Source organism: Oncorhynchus masou, chromosome 22 (assembly GCF_036934945.1).
Source record: "Oncorhynchus masou masou isolate Uvic2021 chromosome 22, UVic_Omas_1.1, whole genome shotgun sequence".
Taxonomy (NCBI): Eukaryota; Metazoa; Chordata; class Actinopteri; order Salmoniformes; family Salmonidae; genus Oncorhynchus; species Oncorhynchus masou.
Window position 1 is genome coordinate 18,987,803 of NC_088233.1, and position 20,354 is coordinate 19,008,156.

The window sequence follows — 20,354 nt, forward strand, 5'->3', positions numbered from 1 at the left end:
TATTTAATCGCTATTTGTGATTTTATGAAGCCTGTGCTGGTTGAAAAATATGTTGGTGTGGGGCACAGTCCTCAAACAATTGCATGGTATGCTTTCGCTGTAAAGCCTATTGTAAATCAGATAATGCAGGTAGATTAACAAGATTTTAAGCTTTTAAACAATATAAGATACTTGTATGTTCATAAATGTTTAATATTACGATTATGTATTTGAATTGCGCGCCCTCCAATTTCAACCAGATGTTGTCGACAGGTGTCCCGCTAACAGGACGCCTAGCCTTGTTGTAAATGACTATTGTAGCTGGAAATGGCAGATTTATTACAGAATATCTGGATAGCCGTACAAAGGCCCATTATCAGAAACCATCACTCCTGTGTTCCAAAGGCACGTTGTGTTAGCTAATCCAAGTGTATCATTTTAAAAGGCTAATTGATCATTAGAAAACCCTTTTGCAATTATGTTAGCACAGCTTTCTTCCACAACTCGTCAGTCTATTCTTGTTCTGAGAAATTAAGGCTATTCCATGCAAGAAATTGCCAAGAAACTGAAGATCTTGTTCAACGCTGTGTACTACTCCCTTCACAGAACAGAGCAAACTAGCTCTAACCAGAATAGAAAGAGGAGTGGGAGGCCCCGGTGCACAACTAAGTACATTAGTGTCTAGTTTGAGAAACGGACGCCTCACAAGTCCTCAACTGGCAGCTTCATTAAATAGTACCTGCAAAACACCACTCTCAACGTCCACAGTGAAGAGGCAACTCTGGGATGCTGGCCTTCAAGACTGTTGGATAAGCATTCCAGGTGAAGCTGGTTGAGAGAATGCCAAGAATGTGCAAAGCTGTCATCAAGGCAAGGGGTGGCTATTTGAAGAATTTCAAATATAAAATATATTTTAACACTTTTTTTGTTACTACACGATTACATATGTGCCATTTCATAGTTTTTATGTTTTCAGTATTGTTCTACAAAGTAGAAAATAGTTTTTTTTTAATAAGAAAAATCCTTGAATGAGTAGGTGTTCTAAAACCTTTGACATATTATCAAGCTGTATAACCTATTATGAAACAGGCTTTGCATTGTCAATTGGTTTATTTTGTGTACATGTGTGCATGCGTGACAGACAGGGAGAGATGAAATGCAGTCTGCCTTTACTGTTTGTGTCTGCCAGTGCAAACCTACAATTTCATCAAATCTTTAACACGTGTCAGGGTCGAAATAGGGGAAAGCTTTATAGGGGTTAATGTATGATTCACAGTGTTTACAAAAAGAGTGTCTGCACCATCTCGGGTCAACTGTGATTATGCCTCAATCCAGAGTTTTTATTGCAATAGTCTGACCCAATAAATGTTATAGCAATGTGTGAAATGGTCTGTGAATGGTAAATTGTGAGGTGAGAAAATATGAGCGACATCAGCATCTCTGAAAACATCAGGACTGCAATGTGAGAAACTCAGTAGCCTACGGCGACTCTGTGTAGGCTATCTACAGGGATGCAGCCTCTGCGGTAGACTATTGGCTACTGTGCGCGCAATGGCGCACACTCACCGGCCACTACTGAATTTTAGGAGTGCTAGTCCAATGTAGGTGACGATATGCAGCCTAACCGGGAAAAAAACAAACATATTTCGGGTAGACCCAGCTGTCAGCTGCAGAAACCTAAATAGGCGGCCTCTCCAGAGACTCACGCGTCAGATGAACAGACAGTTTACAGCTTGCTCTTTCTCTAATCTCCTCCTGACAACAGCAATACTGACTCTATGTTTAACAATATAACTGTTGCCGTTTGAGTTTCAGGACCCGGTGAGTTTGTGCTGATTCAAGAGACAATCGCTCTTCGGTTTGACTTGGGCTGCTTTAGTTAAAGAGAATCTGAACGTGACTATCCGCCTGGACTTTTGAAGATGTGCTTGCGACTTGCATTTACCTGGAATTTACAGTAGTTACTACAGTCGTAGGCTACATTCAAAGCGGTATGTTTCCCGAAATTAATAACAAGGTGAGGTCAATATTCCATTTTGAGTATCTATATCCATACAATCCGTTATTTATTTAAATATTTAGGCTACATATGTTGACAATGCAGTTTTTTACAGCATTTATGTTCTCTCTTATTGTCTTTTATTTTATCGTTTGCTTGAACATCAGACAGTTATGTATTTTTTATGCCACTGAAGTCTGATATAACATTACTTTTGTAGTTGAAATTGTATGAAGATTCACTTTTCTTTTCCACTGAACGTTAACAAACTGATTTCAATTACAGAATATTATGATAAGTAAACAGTAGTAGGAGCTAAATATTATGACCCATTTAGTAGTTTGCTTATGGGTTATCTGAGAAGGTATTCAAGATAGACATGATCCATAACTATTTTAGTCTACACTTACTTTATGGCTAGATTCATGGTGTTGACAGAAGCTCTATAACTTTACTATAAACATTATCGCAAATGACCAAGGACAGGAAAACAGCAACTCTTTCATCCACTTTTTACAAATAACATTAGCCTGGTTGACATCTGTCATTTATTATTTGCAATATCATTGTCACATTGATCAGCAGCCATCTATAAATCAGTCAGTGTATTTTCTCTGTATCAAGTTTGAAACTCTCAGTCAGCTTTTCTGGGTGGGATTGATGTTTTACTTTTCATGAGTAAAAAATGTGTACGTTTCTGTATAGCTATTAAACTTCATCCGTTATTGATGCTTATCAACTCTTAGACAGTTGTTTCCATTCGCTGCCAATTCAATATTTGCAATACGTTCCTTACCATTGGAGTTGAAGCTTTACTTTCCTCATGCTGTTCTGTAACTGATGTCTTGCGAGTCTCAGAAAAGACATATTAGGAATAATGTGTTCCCTTTCAAGGACCTGCATGATGTCAACAATCCACAAGCTCTTTCCAGTATCCAGTGAGATGTGCACTGCAACTAGTGGCAGCTTCTTTGTTGCTCTGTGCATCATTGCTCTACTGACCCACCCAGACCCTTGATAACATTTCAGGGGATGACCCCACCCCCAGCACACCTCCCTCAGGGGATGAGCACATCCCCAGCACACCTCCCTCTCATGACCACAACCCATGTAGAAATACAGGGCAACACATATCATAACACTACAAGTGACCTCAGAAAAAAAGTGACTTCAGTTATCAGATGTTGGACTATTGTAATACTACAGTAGGCCTATATAAGACAAATCATTGCCCTTTGAACACAGAGGTATTGCATGCTTAGAATTGGTGGCAGGTAGCCTAGCTCTTCAGAGCTTTGGGCCAGTAATTGAAAGGTCGCTGGTTTGAATCCCCATCTGCTGAGTGCCCATTTAAAATGGATGAGCGGTTTTGTATCTGCTTACAGTAAGCAGATGTACAGTACCTGTTTAGTGCCCTACCACAGGGGCCGACATCGCAGTTCAACCTTCACTCTCACAATCCTCCCAGGGGATTGGTTGTGTTACACGTGAATCCTGCATGTGTTCATATTTGAATGAGTGTTTGCTGACTTGTTCCAATTCCAAACCAAGCCAATGTGAAGGCAATCCTAGGTGGGCACTGGTGTTCCACTACTCTAAGTTTTCCCATGCCAAATCATTTTATACATTGCCCTGGGTATGTATGGGAATCAAAATACGGTCATATTCTCGTCAAGGAACACATATGGATCAGTAAGAGGCAATTGGTCATTTCATAAAGAATATGAAGCATATGGATGTTTATTTAGTGAACTCATGAGAAACAGTATATTTTTCCACTGTTTTATTCTTCTGACCTTTTAATCCAATAGTGTTATTTAGGTCAAGTCCATTCTCAATCTGCTCTGCTAACCAGCCAGCCATTGTCTAACCCTCTCTGGCTCTCTGAGTTTTGCCTGTGCTCATCTGGGCTGGATGTTTCAGTCCACCCATATGGTGTCTCTCATTCAACACACTGTGTTAGTTGACACACTCCCCTCTGATTAAGGCATGTGTAAAACTAGCTATTCTGTCACATTGGCACAAGAGATAATATAATCTCAGTGACTGATATGACCCCATGAAGCCTAGCATCAGACTGAATTGGGCTTTGTGAAAGGAAGTGAAGGATCTCTCTGGTGCCAGGTTAAAACAGCCCTCTACTCTCACCATTATTACCAGCATTACCACACCCTTACACCATCATTACCACACCCTTACACTCTTCATAGAACATCAGAGGGTTAACAAGCCTATGCTCCAGGAAAGGAATGCATCTTGTGGAAAAACCAATCATAAAGAGACCATTGCTACTGTGGTAGCTAATTGCATAAGATACTCTAATTTTGGAGAGTGTGCATCATCTTTGCTTGCATGGTAGTAATCCTACTTCACTAATGTATCTATCTGTGAGACCCACCGCTGTGCTGGGCCTGAAACACCCACCAGCAACAATCAGGTTATTTATTCTCCTCATTCTCCTCATTCACAGAGATACTTTGAAGTTCATCAGTTTCGTTTATTAAAAATATGCGATTCATAATGCAGATTCAGACCTCAATGACTTGTTATGAGTCATATTGAATCTATTTAACTAAAACTGAATCTGATTTGAGCGAGATTCCCTCGGCAATGCTGCATCCAACGCCCACACACCGACTTATACAGGTGTAGAGAAGTTCTGTGTGTAAATGTAATGTAAAGTGAAGTCTCCCATATTCCTTTCCTCCACAGTCTTCTAGAGGAGAGGATTTCCCACACTCACACAGGCTCCAGACCCAACAAGGAACCAATCGACCCTATTCACAGGTGAGCCTTTACTCACTGGTGACCCCTGACCTGTAGAGCATTTGAGGCCCTACAGACCCACTCTCTTTCAATCCTGTATCTTTCTGTCTGTGCAGTGCCCTCCCCCTTCACTCCACCAAACATCACTACCCTAGCTAACTCACGCTATTGGAGTAAATGTTTAATGTTATTGGTGAATGACAACTCAAGGGGATAACTTTGGCCTTCCATTGACAGTGATGAACTTAAAGCAGTCCTCAATGTCAATAAAACACGATGTGTTTAAGAACACAGTGTAGTAGCCTACACTCTTAGAAAAAGGGTTCCAAAAGGGTTCTTTATTTGTCCCAATAGAATAACCCTTTTTGGTTCCAGGTAGAGCTATTTTGGGTTCCATGTAGAACTCTCTGGATGGGATTTTACATGGAACTTAAAAGGGTTCTACCTGGAACCAAAATGGGTTATTCAAAGGGGACACCCGAAGAACTCTTTTAGGTTCTAGATAGCACCTTTTTTTCTAAGTGTATATCTAATCAGCCTGCTGGTCATCTGTTGTTCTTTACAAATGCTGTTTTGAATTAAAGGAAATTGCACCTACACACTGAAGAATGCTGTAAACTCGAAACGTCTGTGTACACTATCCTTGATGCAGTAAAAAATTATAAAGTAAGCTTTATGTGACATCTTTAGGAGTGCAAACCCATTCCACCTCTTTCTTTGGCTGAATTTGCGAGTTTTACGCACCAGCTAAGCTTCTGGGAGAACATGATGGTTCTCTTTTGATTACCTAATCAGCCTGCCCTGACTCCAGCTGTGTGCTGGTATAATACTGTATTTACCATTTGCTTGTTGTTGCAGGTGCTTGGAACTATATTTAGCCTGTATCTCTATGTGTCATAACTAAGTTGGACGCCACTGCAGCAGCCTGTGCACGTGCGATTAAATATCACTGCTATGTATAGACTGGGCTGGTGTTTTGTGCTTCTGTGCTTGCTGTTACCAAAGCAAAGGGATAAAGAACTACTGGTTCCACTTTACAATAACTGTCCGTAATAATACCTATGTATTTACATGTTAGTTATATCGGCAGATACATTGCCATTACCATGTAGGAAGTCATTCAATATTTTACTGGCATGTACAATTTTACAGTAAACTCATGATCCCTGTCGTAGCCTAGGTGAGAGGTCTCCTTTCCCCATCATTCGTTTAGCTATGCCTGCAAGGCAGCCAGTGACATATGTAAACGTGCTCCTACAGCAAGCAGCATGGCAGCTAGAGAAAGGCCTGCTCCAGTTTAGGTCCCCCACAGCAGCAGCTATGATGACAGACTGTCATGGCCCAGTCTCCAGGCTTTTGTTCCCGCCTCACCCTGCTGAGTAATTCCATCCTCAACCCTGGGGGTCCTGGTTACCCGAGCCACCACAATTATAACGGATGTAGGACTCTCTACCTCCCTTTATTTCTCCCTCCAACTCCCCCTCTCCCTCCTTTTCCCCAACCTTGTCCATAGAGTATGTGATCACATAGTCTCTTCCAACAGTCGCTGTAACTCGGACACAACTGGGGTTAGACCACCATGGGTCTGGCAAGTGAGACTAGTTATGACGATACAAAATGTTCTTATACTTTTAATGTTTACATCTGCATATTTTAAAAACCCTTTATTTATTTGAACCCTTCTCTCTCTCTTGAAGAAATTGAACTCAGGCGTAGTGACCTTGCCCCAGCTGGTGCCCGCGGTTATACAGGTTGTTGTCAGCAATGCCAAACTCCACCACCAGCAGTCCGATAGCATCCTGCCCCACATCGCCAACAAGGGGGTGCAGAACAACTACCAGACACACCAGGTGAGGCTACATTTCACACTGTGTCACACTATACTGTTGGCCTCCAAAAGTAGTTAACTTGACTCCAGTTGTCAATTGTAAATGCACATGTAAATTGTACATGATAGTAAGTCCTTGGTAGTTTATACATCTTCAGGTGAAACCGCTCAGCTGACATGCAATATCCCAGTAATGTAAAAGGAAGTGAGAGCAAGTTTCATCAGGGTTATGCTTAGTGACTGAGCCAAAGGGTTGAAACGACAGATCAACTGACCTCTTGATCCCTTTTGTGATTTGCAGGGTGAGAGACCAAAGCCCTCCTCCCAGTTCTCCACATGGTTTGGCTCCTCAGTGGAGAACCTGTCTGACTCTATCACCACCAAGGGCCTCAGCAACAAGCTGGAGGAGGCAAAGCTTTATAAAGGACAGAGGCTGCCCATGTCTCCCACAGAGGCACTGAGGCACTTCCAAGGGCGTCTGACAGAGTTTGAGCAGCAGGATATCATGGACTACTCAGAGATCTGGTTCCTAGGTCTGGAGACTAAGAAGATCAAGGCCTCTCACGGAATTCCTCAGAATGCCGGCTACGACGATGAGCACGGCAGCTACAACAAGGTACAGTTACATCAATGATTTTAATTGAAATTATTCTTGTGGTTCCTTGGGGTAAGGTGTAAGAAGGTTTGTTTGTTTGTTTGTTTGCTGTGATATGACCAGTCAGACCATCCAATGGACCTTTCTCTCAACTTCACAATAATCTGCAGTGAAATTATGTTAAGGCACGAGAACAGAAGTCCCATGCACGCTAGCCAAACTGCCATGTGAGTCTAATTGACTATCCACAGGCAGTTAGTGTCTTATTCCACCCTGTATGGCTGTGCTGTTACAGGGAGACTGACTGTGAACATTGTTTAGACTCATGGCCCTATGCCCCATTCATGGTAATCTCTAGGTCACACAAAACGAGTTAAGTCACGACAGATGCTCAGCTAAATAACCAAATGAAATAACACAGGAGCAGTATTATTATGAACTAACTTTAAACTAACTTTACCTAAATTGAACTTACTTTTCTTAACTTGAACTAACTTTTAACGAACTAACTAACTAACTTTACCTAACTGTTAACTAACTCACTAACTTTTTAACTAACAAACTTGACCTAATTTTAACTAACTTTTGAACTAACTAACTTTTCCTACTAGCACTGACTTTGCTGATAATTACTTTATTGAGGAAAAGTGTACTTGCTACGACTGTGATATACTGTCTCACCTTGCTACCTAGCTATCACCTTGCTATTCGCTGCAGCTAGCGACTGGAACGAGCTGCAACAAACACTCAAACTGGACAGTTTTATCGCAATCACTTAATTCAAAGACTTAATCATGGACACTCTTACTGACAGTTGTGGCTGCTCTGCATGATATATTGTTGTCTCTACCTTCTTGCCCTTTGTGCTGTTGTCTGTGCTCAATAATGTTTGTACCCTGTTTTGTGCTGCTGCCATGTTGTGTTTTGCTACCATGCTGTGTAGTCATGTGTTGCTGCCATGCTATGTTGTTAACTTAGGTCTCTCTTTATGTAGTATTATGTTGTCTCTCTTGTCGTGATGTGTATTTTGTCCTATATTTTGATTTAATTTATTTTTATTTTAAATCCCAGGTCCCGTCCCCGCTGGAGGCATTTAGCCTTTTGGTGGGCCGTCATTGTAAATAAGAAATTGTTCTTAATTGACTTGCCTAGTTAAATAAAGTTTAAATTAAATAAATAAATACAAATATCTTAAGATGAATGCACTAACTGTAAGTCGCTCTGGATAAGAGCATCTGTTAAATTACTAAAATGTCAATGTAAATGAACTAGTGTTTGACACTTGTCATTATAGAAAACCATAATGAAGGATGTCATTGTATCATGAACTACCATTTAAGTACATGCAGTGAGGCTCTTGTATTCAAAAGTATTGTCCAACATACCATACACACATTACACAAACATTTTCAATTGAATGTTCTCATTTCTGTATCCAGATTCTGCATGACCACATTGGCTTCCGCTTCGAGGTGCTGGAGGTGATTGGGAAAGGATCATTTGGACAGGTTCTGAAATGTCTGGACCACAAGACCCAAGAGCTGGTCGCCATCAAGGTCATTCGCAACAAGAAAAGGTACCTACAAAACATTTTGCTACATGCTCTTGAATACGCATCCAGCGCTCAAAGACTCTGAAACTGACCATCTTGTGTGAGGTCAGTACCGACAGGTCGTCAGGTCAGTGTTCCAAAGGAGTTACCTCGGTATTGCTTTACCAGTCCTCTCTCAGGTGATCCAATGCACTCTGAGTGTCAGTGGAAGTCCGCCTCCTGCTCTTTGACTTTGATTGATACAAATGTCATCAGGGCTTAATGCTTTTCAATAATGCAGAAAACAAAATGGGTGCTTACCGCCGTATGGCTGCCTTGGTCTCGTCACTGGGGCCTTGTCTTGAACTAAACCCTCTCAAAGATCCTGTTTCTCCTGGGAGAGGAGATTCTCCCTTCTTTGCAGCTGTCATAATTTTTCACACCAAAGTAAATGAAAACTGGAATTGAAAAATATTTGCTAGGAGATTTTCCATTTCTGATTTTTAATGGTTAAATCCAGAATGGAGTCATGACTAACTCTAACTAACTCTTACATTGGACTGTAGGTTTCACCACCAGGCCCTAGTGGAACTGAAGATCCTGGATGCTGTGAGGAGGAAAGACAGTGAAAAGTGCCACAATGTCATCCATATGAATGAATACTTCTACTTCCGCAACCATCTCTGCATCACCTTCGAGCTGCTAGGGTGAGTGTAGTGTGTGGTATGTATAACACTATGATAAGACACCTTAAATGATGAGTAAAACAATCACACGCACAAACATACACACACACACACACACACACACACACAATCAAAATAGTCCCAGTAGAAGATAAATGGAATCCTGAGTAATTAATGTGTTAATCAAAGGTATTCAAGGTTAGGCACCTCTCCCAAGGTACAACAAGGTACAACTCCCCTATTACATACACAGCTCGTTTGTCACTAGTCACTTAAAATGCTACACTACTTAGGCAAAGTGAGCATCCTGCCTAGAACAATCTGCCTCAACTAGCGTTAGGTTCCCTCTGAGACAAAATAGTATTCTATTCCAGGCTGGCTGACCTTTAGTAGACGTCTTGGACTGCCACCCTGTCTAACATTACCGTCACCCAGTCCCTTAGTTAACGCCTTGATTAGGGCTCTATCACTTTTCTCTGGCTGCTCGGGGTGTGAAGGCTCTGGTTACACTGGACAGAGAAGTGTGTACATCCCAGAAGTATCTAGAAATACAAAGAATAGCTCTGAGAGACTCTCTTCTTAATGTTAAGACATTCAAGACTGTTAAGTAATCTGATTCAGCATGCAACATAATGGTGTCCACTTCCTTTTTTTAATATCTTATTACTAAACTGCATGGTCTTGCTAAATTTGACTGAGCTATACCATGATATCAAAATGCAGTATAGTGCTGGCCTCTAGAGGACTAATAAACTATTACATTTGAGGCCAAACCCTCTATGCAGTGGTGGGAAAAAGAAAACGCAAAGAAAGACTGGGAATAGTGACAGACATGTTATCATTTGACCAGTTCTCTAAATTTGTGTCTTTCTGTGTTCTTATAGAGTCAACCTGTATGAGCTGATCAAGAAGAACAACTTCCAGGGCTTCAGTCTGGCCCTGATCCGTCGTTTCACCCGCTCCCTGCTCAAGTGCCTGCAGATGCTGTATAAGGAGAAGATCATTCACTGTGACCTCAAACCGGTAAGGTTCCACAAATCCCCATACATTGTAATGGCTCTGCATGGAAAAGTAACAACACAAAGAATACCTAGCTGAGAAGTTAGACATGCTAATGCACAGTACCAGTGCACTGCAGAGGAAATAAGTTGGTTGCACTTTGTTTGGTAACTTGGAAAATGTCAAATTGACATTGTTTCTCTTTTTTCACAAAAGGAGAACATACTTCTGTCTCAGAAAGGACAAGGAAATATAAAGGTGGTTGACTTTGGGTCCAGCTGTTATGAGCAGCAGAGAGGTGTGTCTCACCTGATTAAATACCTGATTTAAAAGTCTTATGTTAAAATCTCCAAAGCCACAGCAGTCATATACAATAACAGAATTTGAACATGAACTCCGCTCCCTCCCTTTCTCCTTGCCTGCCCTTGTAGTCTACACCTACATCCAGAGTCGTTTCTATCGCTCCCCAGAGGTTATCCTGGGCCACCCCTATAGCATAGCCATCGACATGTGGAGTCTGGGCTGCATCATGGCTGAGCTCTACACCGGCTTCCCCCTATTTCCTGGGGAGAGCGAGGTGGAGCAGATTGCGTGCATCATGGAGGTACACAACCAATCACCTGCAGACATACAGTCTCAGACCCCAGCGCTAGCCAATTGGAGTATCTGATGTTAAATGTTTTTAGGAATCCATTTATCCATCACCATTCAAGAACAATCTGTTCTTTTATTTCTTAGGTACTTGGAATGCCTCCCAATGATTTTGTGCAGACAGTATCCAGGAGAAGGTTGTTTTTCGGTAAGAACTTTCTATGATTTGTACAGTAAGAATGTGTTTCTTTACTTCGGAAATATATATACGGTTGTTGTATACATAATGTTATCTGTTGTCTGTACTGTTGTCTGTGCCCAATAATGTTTGTATCATGTTTTGTGCTGCCAGCATGTTGTGCTGCTGCCAAGTTGTGTTGCTACCAAGTTGTTGTCATGTGTTGTTGCCATGTTATGTTGTTGTCTTAGGTCTCTCTTTATGTAGTGTTGTGGTGTCTTTCTTGTCATGATGTGTATTTGTCGTGATTTTATTTTTATTTTTACTTCCAGTCCCAGGCCCTGCAGGAGGCCTTTTGGTAGGCCGTCATTGTAAATAAGATTTTGGTCTTAACTGAGTTACATAGTTAAATAAATAAAAAGATGTATACAATTAGGAGCAACAAAACATCTTAAGAAAGTATTAGGTCCAGAATTAATCAGATGAATCTCTGGATTGTGTTTGAACCATGAGGTTTGGTAAGTCTCCAACTAGTGTGTTTGATGACTTGTTGCAGACTCCAAAGGAAACCCCAGAAACATCACAAACAGCAAAGGGCAGAAGAGGCGACCCAACTCCAAAGACCTGGCCAGTGTTTTGAAGACCGACGATCCTCCGTTCCTGGACTTCCTTCAACACTGACACACTAGAAATCTAGAATTCAGCACAGGATTATTGCTCTGTGGTTTCAGGGTCATGAAAACTTTTGTCATGAGATTTCTGGTAGTGACCCCACTCCTTGCGGGTGTCTCGGAGGAGTGCAAGAAACACATTTCCATTACACACTTGTGTGTAGCAGGGCAAATATAGTCCCCCCCAGAAATGTATTATTATTAGCTTGCTTCATCTTCTCCACGCACACTCAGGGTATTAGTTTCTGAAGGAGCGTGTGCAATATTAGCTGAGCCAAAGAAAGTATTTTGTCACTGCTGATCTTTCAGCTCAGCTGTGCCCTGTAAGAAACATGTTCTATTCAAACCTTTATGTCCTGCATGATTGAATAATGCTATTGGAATGATATTACATAGTTATAATGGTCATTATGGTGATGATTATCCAGACATAGAAAGGATGTTTGTAATGGCTTGTTTTTTCCCTGTACATATGTACCTGCTGTGATTCCTGTGCTATCTAGGTGGCATCCAACCAAGCGTATGACACCAGACAAAGCGATGCAACATGAGTGGATCCAGGAGGCTCGTCTGAACAAGCCCCGGCCCAAAACACGACCCATGATTTGGAAGCCCAGGGAAAGCACAGAAAATAACTACGAGGCTACTTACCGCAAAGTAATTACTAACAGGACAGGTAAGACCAGGCCTCTCACTCTCTTTTATCTCTCAAAATAAATCTTCACAGTGTGTCAAAACAATTTATGGATTAAACCACATCATTCTGTACTTTGCAGCTGAGACGATTGGGTCCGATAGCAACGACAAGCTGAAAAGAGACCTCTCCGCCAAGGCAGGGGGCAAGATGGTGACCACTGAGCGACTGCATCCCATTGGAGTGTCTGCAGAGGTGGAGTTGTGTGAGGGCGTGGCCAAGGTCAACAGGGACACCAATCAGGAGGCGAGTGGGGAGAGGTCCGTGCATATCATCATCAAGCCTCAACTAGATGTGGGCACTGACAGAGATTAGGAGTTGTCTCAGTGTCTGCCCTCTATCATGTAGCAGCACAAGGGAGGGGGCAGGAGGGCACCACTAGGCATTATGAACTTAAACATCATTAACCAGACACAGAAGATAATGCATACTGTTGTCATGTACAGGGGACTTCTTTGAAAATGAAAAGATGCAATGCTCACTCACCATTAAAAATGTATTGTTTTATTTAAACAAGTTAAAAAGATTAACGTTTCGGGCCTTCATCTTCTTCCCGTTCATTGATTTCTTAAAGTATATTATTTATATTTTAGGTTTACTCTTTTACTGCTGTACTTTGTGTAGATATTCCAAACCAAAGCAGCTACGTTGTGCAATATTTTGCATGGCTTCAAACAACAATGTTCTTCCTTCTAAAATGGTTATTAGTTTCTGAAGGAGCGTGTGCAATATTAGCTGAGCCAAAGAAAGTATTTTTGTCACTGCTGATCTTTCAGCTCAGCTGTGCCCTGTAAGAAACATGTTCTATTCAAACCTTTATGTCCTGCATCTTTACTAGATTGAATAATGCTATTGGAATGATATTACATAGTTATAATGGTCATTATGGTGATGATTATCCAGACATAGAAAGGATGTTTGTAATGGCTTGTTTTCCCTGTACATATGTACCTGCTGTGATTTTTGATGTATGTAATACAGAACATTATGTACGGTGTATGTTACAGGTTATTGTAAAGTGTAGACAAGGTTTTACTTGTTCAGGTTTTACTTGTATTATCTATGTATGAAAGAATCATTTTATACTCGATTATGTTTGTGTTTGTAAACATTTTTTTATGATTAGACACTGAGAGACAATCATTTTATTAATAGTTTGTGCCTTGCAGTGTTATAATCCTTGCACTTTAGCTCTGTATTTACTTGGGATAAAAGACAGATTCTCCACATAAAAAAAAGTTACCCAAAAAGTAATCAAGTGAGAGTTGTGTAATCAATTATATACTGTAGCTTGCCAGGAAACATTCAGTGAGGGAATTGCATAATTTTGTGTTATCCCATGGCAGTTTCTAGAAGTCAACATAATGACAAAGAAAATAGAGCATATAGACCAGAACATCCTGGTATTGGTGACATAAGCTCTTTGTAGCTGTAATGATAAGGTACAGTGTTTTGTGAAATGTATGCTGTCATTTTTCTTGCATCTAATAAATAACCTGGCTACACAAGTTTACAGGGAGAGTCACCATAATCTGTATGTATCTTAATGGGGTAGACAACTAAATGAATTGACTGTAACCAGGTTTCTATTTAAACCTATGTGGGTAAAGTACATGTCGGATAAATGACAGCCCTGATGGAAACAACATCTGTTGGTATACATTACAAAAGTCGACAAAACAAAATACGCTGGGCAAGGTGAGTCTTTTTGTGTCGGTAAAATGTAATATGCGAGAAATGTCAGTGGAAACGCTTTCATGCGCAAATATTAACGTAATAACACTTGGAGTCACGCGATGACATGTTGTGTGGTCCGAAAGCATGCAGTTTACTAGGCTACAGATTGAATAAATGATGGTGAACTTCACAGGGTGGTGAAAGTGCAAGGTGATGACAGAGTCGGTTTAGTCGGTAACATGAAAGAGGATGGTATTGGCGTGGTAGGGTGAGTCAACCTGTTTTTTTCTAGAAGCAAAGCACTCACGCACACAACACACACAGATAATCAGTACCATGGACAGCCACATCATATTTTGCTTAAATTGATTGGACTAACACGTTTTTGGTATATTTTAGTTGTCACTGTATTAGACTAAGCATAGGTGATTAGATGATGTTGAAATGTTGAAGTTGCAATGGTGCTGGAATAGTGAAGGCAGCGCCTGTTTTCTTTGCGACTTCGATAACTCTGCGTTGTTTTAAATCAATAGTTGTTAAATAGACCGAACATTTCGGAAACATTACCTTACTTGAATATGCTGTAGGTAATTGTAATTGTTTGTTACATGCAATATGTTTTGTGGACTTCACCGGACAGAAGTTGCTCTCCGGTTTTGTGATGAAACAAAGATGTAGTTGAACTTATTCTGCCACTGTGTCTTCTTGTTGTCTCAGCCTTATTCCTCTAGGCATATATCACGGTCTCAGGGCATATGAACTAACACATTATAGAGCAAACAATCACAACACATAGATTGTAATAGCCTATGTCTTTTTTCTTTCCTGGCTTCCCCTATGATTTTACACACACAACTGAAGATGATGAGCTTGATGCTCCTTTCCAATAAACATCGAGGGTCTTATTCTAGTTACATGAACATCGATGCTTGGCTGCCGTTTGACAAATAAAAACAAACTCACTTTTTAGTCCATAATAATCTCATCATAGGCTTTGATTTACCGCACTGTATTTGCGAGATGTCGGCTAGACTAGAGAGCACGTGCAAATACCAGAGTGGGCACACTCTATATCACGCAACACTTTTTGGTGAGAAAACCATCATCACCATGCGATGGAAACACATTTAACATTTAAATTCGTTACATGGGAATTTTACCGCGAAAGGTATTTGTATGTGGACTACGTCATCACTCACATTTTTTATCCCCAACCCGTCAATTTGATGGAAACACATCTCTGGTGGGAAAATGAGCATATTGTTTTTTTACGGATTTTACAATATTCGATTGAAAATCTGTCGCCAATGGGATGGAAACCTAGTTTAGTCACAAAAGATTAAAGAGTTCCACTATTGAATGAGAATATAAGTGGAAACAATATATAAATACAGTATATTGGGCGGCAGGGTAGCCTAGTGCTTAGAGCGTTGGACTAGTAACCGAAAGGTTGCAAGTTCGAATCCCCGAGCTGACAAGGTACAAATCTGTCGTTCTGCCCCTGAACAGGCAATTACCCCACTGTTCCTAGGCCGTCATCGAAAATAAGAATTTGTTCTTAACTGACTTGCCTAGTTAAATAAAGGTAAAAAAATATATATATATATTTTACGCCTGTTAGGTTAGTCCCTGGCTGGCTGGTAATATTTCAGAATAGTGATTACAATATAGAAAAATACTGTTGCATTGCCAACATGTTGAAATTTTAACGCTCTCAAACAAACGAATCCATTAACTCACGCAAAACCTAGACCCTTCTGACTTGCCGTACCAAGAAGCGTCAGAAGAAATATGGCGGCCGCTGTGCTCGTTTGCCGTCCTGCGTGTGTCCTTCCCAGGATTTCAAGTGAGTAACACAAGACATGCACTTTTAGATGATAGACATGCACCGATAACTGCACTGTTGAGAGATAGTTGAAAGAATGTTTAATCTGAACACAGAATAGTTTTTAAGCGACATTGCTACCCTCTGTGACCCTTTTTGTGATATGACCTAAGTTAACCGGTTAGCCAGCTCTTGCTTACGAATACGACAAGTTGTCTAATTTCTAGCACCATGTCATATTTAAGATATCAGTTTGTGCCACAGACATTTTTGCTAAGAAGGCCTATGTTTTTGGTTGGTTGATCATTTGTGATGTTGGCAGTTTGAATACAGTACAACCATCAGAGATTCCCCACCCTCTCTGCTTGTACTTTCCCCCTGCAGGTTCCTGCTCCCCTGTGGTGCTATCAGCCATCCCTGTGACAGTCCAGCAGAGAACGGTCCACCATGCTGTCATCCCCAGAGGGAAAGGGGGGCGCTCCTCCTCCAGTGGGGTAGCAGCCACAGTCTTCGGAGCCACCGGCTTCCTGGGAAGATATGTTGTCAACCGCCTGGGTGAGTTTCACCATCATCAGTCCCGAAGCCTTCAGATGATAACCTTTCAAATTACCATGTTGTTGCCATGTTGTGTTGCTACTGTAACAGTATAACTTTAGACCGTCCCCTCGCCCATACCCGGGCGCGAACCAGGGACCCTCTGCACACATCAACAATAGTCACCCACAAAGCATCGTTACCCATCGCTCCACAAAAGCCGCAGCCCTTGCAAAGCAAGAGGAACTACTACTTCAAGGTCTCAGAGCAAGTGACGTCACCGATTGAAACGCTATTTAGCGCGTACCACCGCTAACTGGTTCGAGCCCGGGTATGGGCGAGGGGACGGACTAAAGTTATACTGTTACACTATGTTGTTGTCTTAGGTTTCTCTTTATGTGGTGTTGTGTTGTCTCTCTTGTTGTGATGTGTGTTTTGTCCTATATTTATGTTTTTTTTTTTTTTTTATCTCAGCCCCCATACCCGCAGGAGGTATTTTGCCTTTTGGTAGGCCATCATTGTAAATAAGAATGTGTTCTTAACTGACTTGCCTAGTTAAATAAAGGTTAAATAAAAACATGGCAGCTCTGTGGTCTTTTTCAACTTATTTCTTATGTTTATATGTGCTTGTGAGGGATGCATTCATTTCTTTGGTTTTGTGACAATCCTCTTTATTTACACTGCAGTGACTGCATACTTGTCTTTCCTATGGGGCAGTTATGTGTTGTTTGACCTCTCTGGTGGTTTTGTAGGTCGTATGGGTTCTCAGATTGTGATTCCTCACCGGTGTGACCAGTATGACCTCATGTATCTCAGGCCCATGGGGGATCTAGGACAGGTCATCTTTATGGTGAGAAAAATACAATCAGATGTGACGTCATTAATCACTTCACGTTCAAATCACTTCATTTGTTAGCTAAGTGTTGGTTTTTCTCATGCCAGGTTACCCTCAAGCCTCATATGTGCACTCCACCTTGCTATATTTCAGGAGTGGGATGCCAAGAACAAGGATTCTATTAGAAAAGCATTGGCTCACTCCAATGTGGTCATCAACCTGGTGGGACGAGAGTGGGAAACCAAGTATGGCCCAACTGACTGCATACACAAACATATTTTAGAAAAGTACATGGTTCCCAAAAAGAACCCACTGGTGGTGAACATTCACATAAAGAGTTGCTCCATTACTCGATCACTATATGAATCAACCTACTTTTAACTACACCAGAGGCTTGCATTACTTCTTAGTGGAGCAAAGAACCTCAAACCTGCTTCCACCATTAGGAACACTTATATTATGACCTTCTGCAAAATGTTTGTTGTACTTGGCTTTACTCAGTGTTCTGTTCTTCCTCTTTCTATCTGTATAAAGGAACTATCCCTTTGAGGACACCTACGTGAGCATCCCTCAGCAGATTGCCATAGCCACCCGGGAGGCAGGCATCACAAAGCTGATCCATATATCTCACCTCAACGCTGACATCCGCAGCCCCTCCAAATACCTTAGGAATAAGGTACTGGCTAATGCAGAGCTCCGTTGAACTATCTTTCTTGGACATATTTCTTTCTGGCATGTCATTGTGCAGAAATATCATGTAATGTGTGTGATGTAACCTTGTAGGCAGTAGGTGAGACGGTTGTGAGAGATGAATTCCCTGATGCCATCATCATGAAGCCTGCTGAGATGTTTGGAAGGGAGGACAGATTCTTCAACCATTTTGCCAGTAAATAAGCAAAGCGTAGTTCATTTCTGTGTGGCCCAGAGTAAAAATGGTTAAAAAGTTGAATAAGATTGAAATGTGATCTGTCAGAACTCTTAAGTAGACAGTGTCTGTATTTGTGGGAATATGTTGACATAATTACACAGCCTCTGTTGACTGTATAGGCCTGCAAACTGTTGAGGGGGCTGTTGCATAGTTGAACACTTGAATTTTCAGTGTATTGGCAAAATAAACCAAAATAATGATTTTGTAAGGTGATGTATCGGCTCCAATTGGTCTTGATGCAATGCTATTATTGTTTAAAAGGGGATGAGTTCAGTCATTGTTTGAATGTTTGTTTTTTTCCTTTGTTGCACAGATATGCGCTGGTTTGGGAAAGCTGTGCCTCTCATCTCCATGGGGAAGAAGACAGTGAAGCAGCCTGTTCATGTGAGTGTCTCGGATCTCATGATGTCAGCCATGTCTGCTACTCAAGACTCACTCTGTCTGCTCTTTTCAGGTGGTAGATGTGGCCAAGGCTATCATCAACGCCATCAAGGACCCTGATGCAAATGGCAAGACATATGCACTAGTTGGGTAAGGACTTGAAATGGGCTTGACTTTTGGCTGTTTTTTAGGGATGTCAATTGCGTTTCCAGTCAGTTCAGGAAACGAAGTAAAATTCTATCCATTAATTTGAAACTGCTCATTTTCAACAACTAGGTGAACCTAGTATAAATCATAAAAACGATTGTTCATCGACTAGATTAGTTGCTTCATTGCATGGGTTTGTATCTTGTACTCACCCAGGGTGTGGAATAAAATATATGATTGAGTGATGGCAGTTTCATGTTCACACATGCAGTACATTATTTAGAAATGTCAACCACCAGAATTGAGAGATGTAGCAACCAAAATGTTTGTCAGCCTTTTGGTTAGTTTTGTTTTCCTGCCACACAGACCAAACCGTTATCTCCTTCATGACCTGGTGGAGTACGTGTATGCTGTGGCACACAGGCCCTTTGTGCCCTACCCTATCCCACGCCCTCTCTATCAGTGAGTATGCACCGGCTTCTGGTTCTGCATGGTATCTTAAATGGTCCTTGGGAGGGAAATTAACTGTGTACGCACTATTATAGGCTGACTGATGAAGTGGTGTGCCAAGCTGTTAGTATGTTTAGAACACAAAAAGCCTCAAGTTTGACCAGTGGATGTGAGGTGGCAAGGAACAAGGAACCTGTTGGTTTGTTGAAATGCAATACTATCAGATACGGTATGATTAACATGTCTTACCTTTATCTCTGGTTTCAGTCTTGTTGCACGTTTCTTTGCAATGAACCCATTCGAGCCTTGGACAACTCCTGACAAAGTAGATAGAGTAAGAAAATGCAACATAAACAGCAAATTATAAGCATCTTTGTAAAAAAGCACATTTTATACAAATTAAGGTAAATTGGAATTTTCTTTCATGTTGTTGGGGCCACATGTTGAAGAAATGTGAATGAAGGAAATATGTTTAAACTTTCTCTTCGATTTGTGTAATGACCTGAATGTTTGTTCCAGTTCCATACCACAGATATGAAGTATCCAGGGCTTCCTGGCTTAGAGGACCTAGGCATTATCCCTGCCTCCATAGAGCAGAAAGCTATCGAGGTCCTGCGTCGCCATCGCCGCTTCCGCTTCTTGGAGGCCGAGTTGGCCGATACCAAGCCAGCCAAGACAGTCAACTATTGAGTAGCCCGTCTTGTCTGACCGCCCAACACCACCACCATAGCCACAGGCTGATCCTCCTATACAACTGTGCTGTCTTCTTTTACAAATACTCTGTACATAAATAAATAACAGATGATCGTCTAAAACTATTTTGTCGTTATGATTCCATGGATCCGTTAAAACAGCATTCATTGTGTAGCAAAAAATATGTCTAAATAATCAGTCACCTTAACACACCCATGTAATGTAACATGTGCATCACTATTTATTAAGGAGATACCATCTGGGCGGTACTTTAGGACTTTGAGTCAGCAAGGTTCAGCAATCTATTCTTTCCTCCAGTAACTCACTATCTGTTTTTATGGAGCCCCTCCCACAGTCCCACTACACA

At 41.2% G+C, this 20,354-nt stretch overlaps 1 protein-coding gene and 1 pseudogene across 1 annotated transcript; both read left to right on the forward strand.

Annotated features, from left to right (window-relative positions):
• The first annotated feature begins 1,640 nt into the window (after nt 1–1,640).
• LOC135508665 (dual specificity tyrosine-phosphorylation-regulated kinase 4-like) lies at nt 1,641–12,866 on the forward strand (annotated as a pseudogene).
• A 3,101-nt stretch (nt 12,867–15,967) lies between these two features.
• Nucleotides 15,968–20,109, forward strand: LOC135509139 (NADH dehydrogenase [ubiquinone] 1 alpha subcomplex subunit 9, mitochondrial-like). The gene is made up of 11 exons (XM_064929540.1): nt 15,968–16,040; nt 16,404–16,574; nt 17,306–17,403; nt 17,542–17,633; nt 17,923–18,064; nt 18,172–18,274; nt 18,630–18,700; nt 18,771–18,847; nt 19,211–19,306; nt 19,562–19,628; nt 19,814–20,109. The coding sequence occupies exons 1-11, from the start codon at nt 15,986–15,988 to the stop codon at nt 19,982–19,984; spliced, it is 1,143 nt and encodes a 380-aa protein (XP_064785612.1). The 5' UTR covers nt 15,968–15,985; the 3' UTR covers nt 19,985–20,109.
• The last annotated feature ends 245 nt before the right edge of the window (nt 20,110–20,354 follow it).

Coding starts and splice junctions, on each gene's coding strand:
- LOC135509139 (XM_064929540.1), top strand. CDS start 15,986: ATGGCGGCCGCTGTGCTCGTTTGCCGTCCTGCGTGTGTCCTTCCCAGG. Junction 18,065..18,171: donor CCAAATACCTTAGGAATAAG/GTACTGGCTAAT, acceptor GTAACCTTGTAG/GCAGTAGGTGAGACGGTTGT. Junction 18,275..18,629: donor ATTCTTCAACCATTTTGCCA/GTAAATAAGCAA, acceptor TTTGTTGCACAG/ATATGCGCTGGTTTGGGAAA.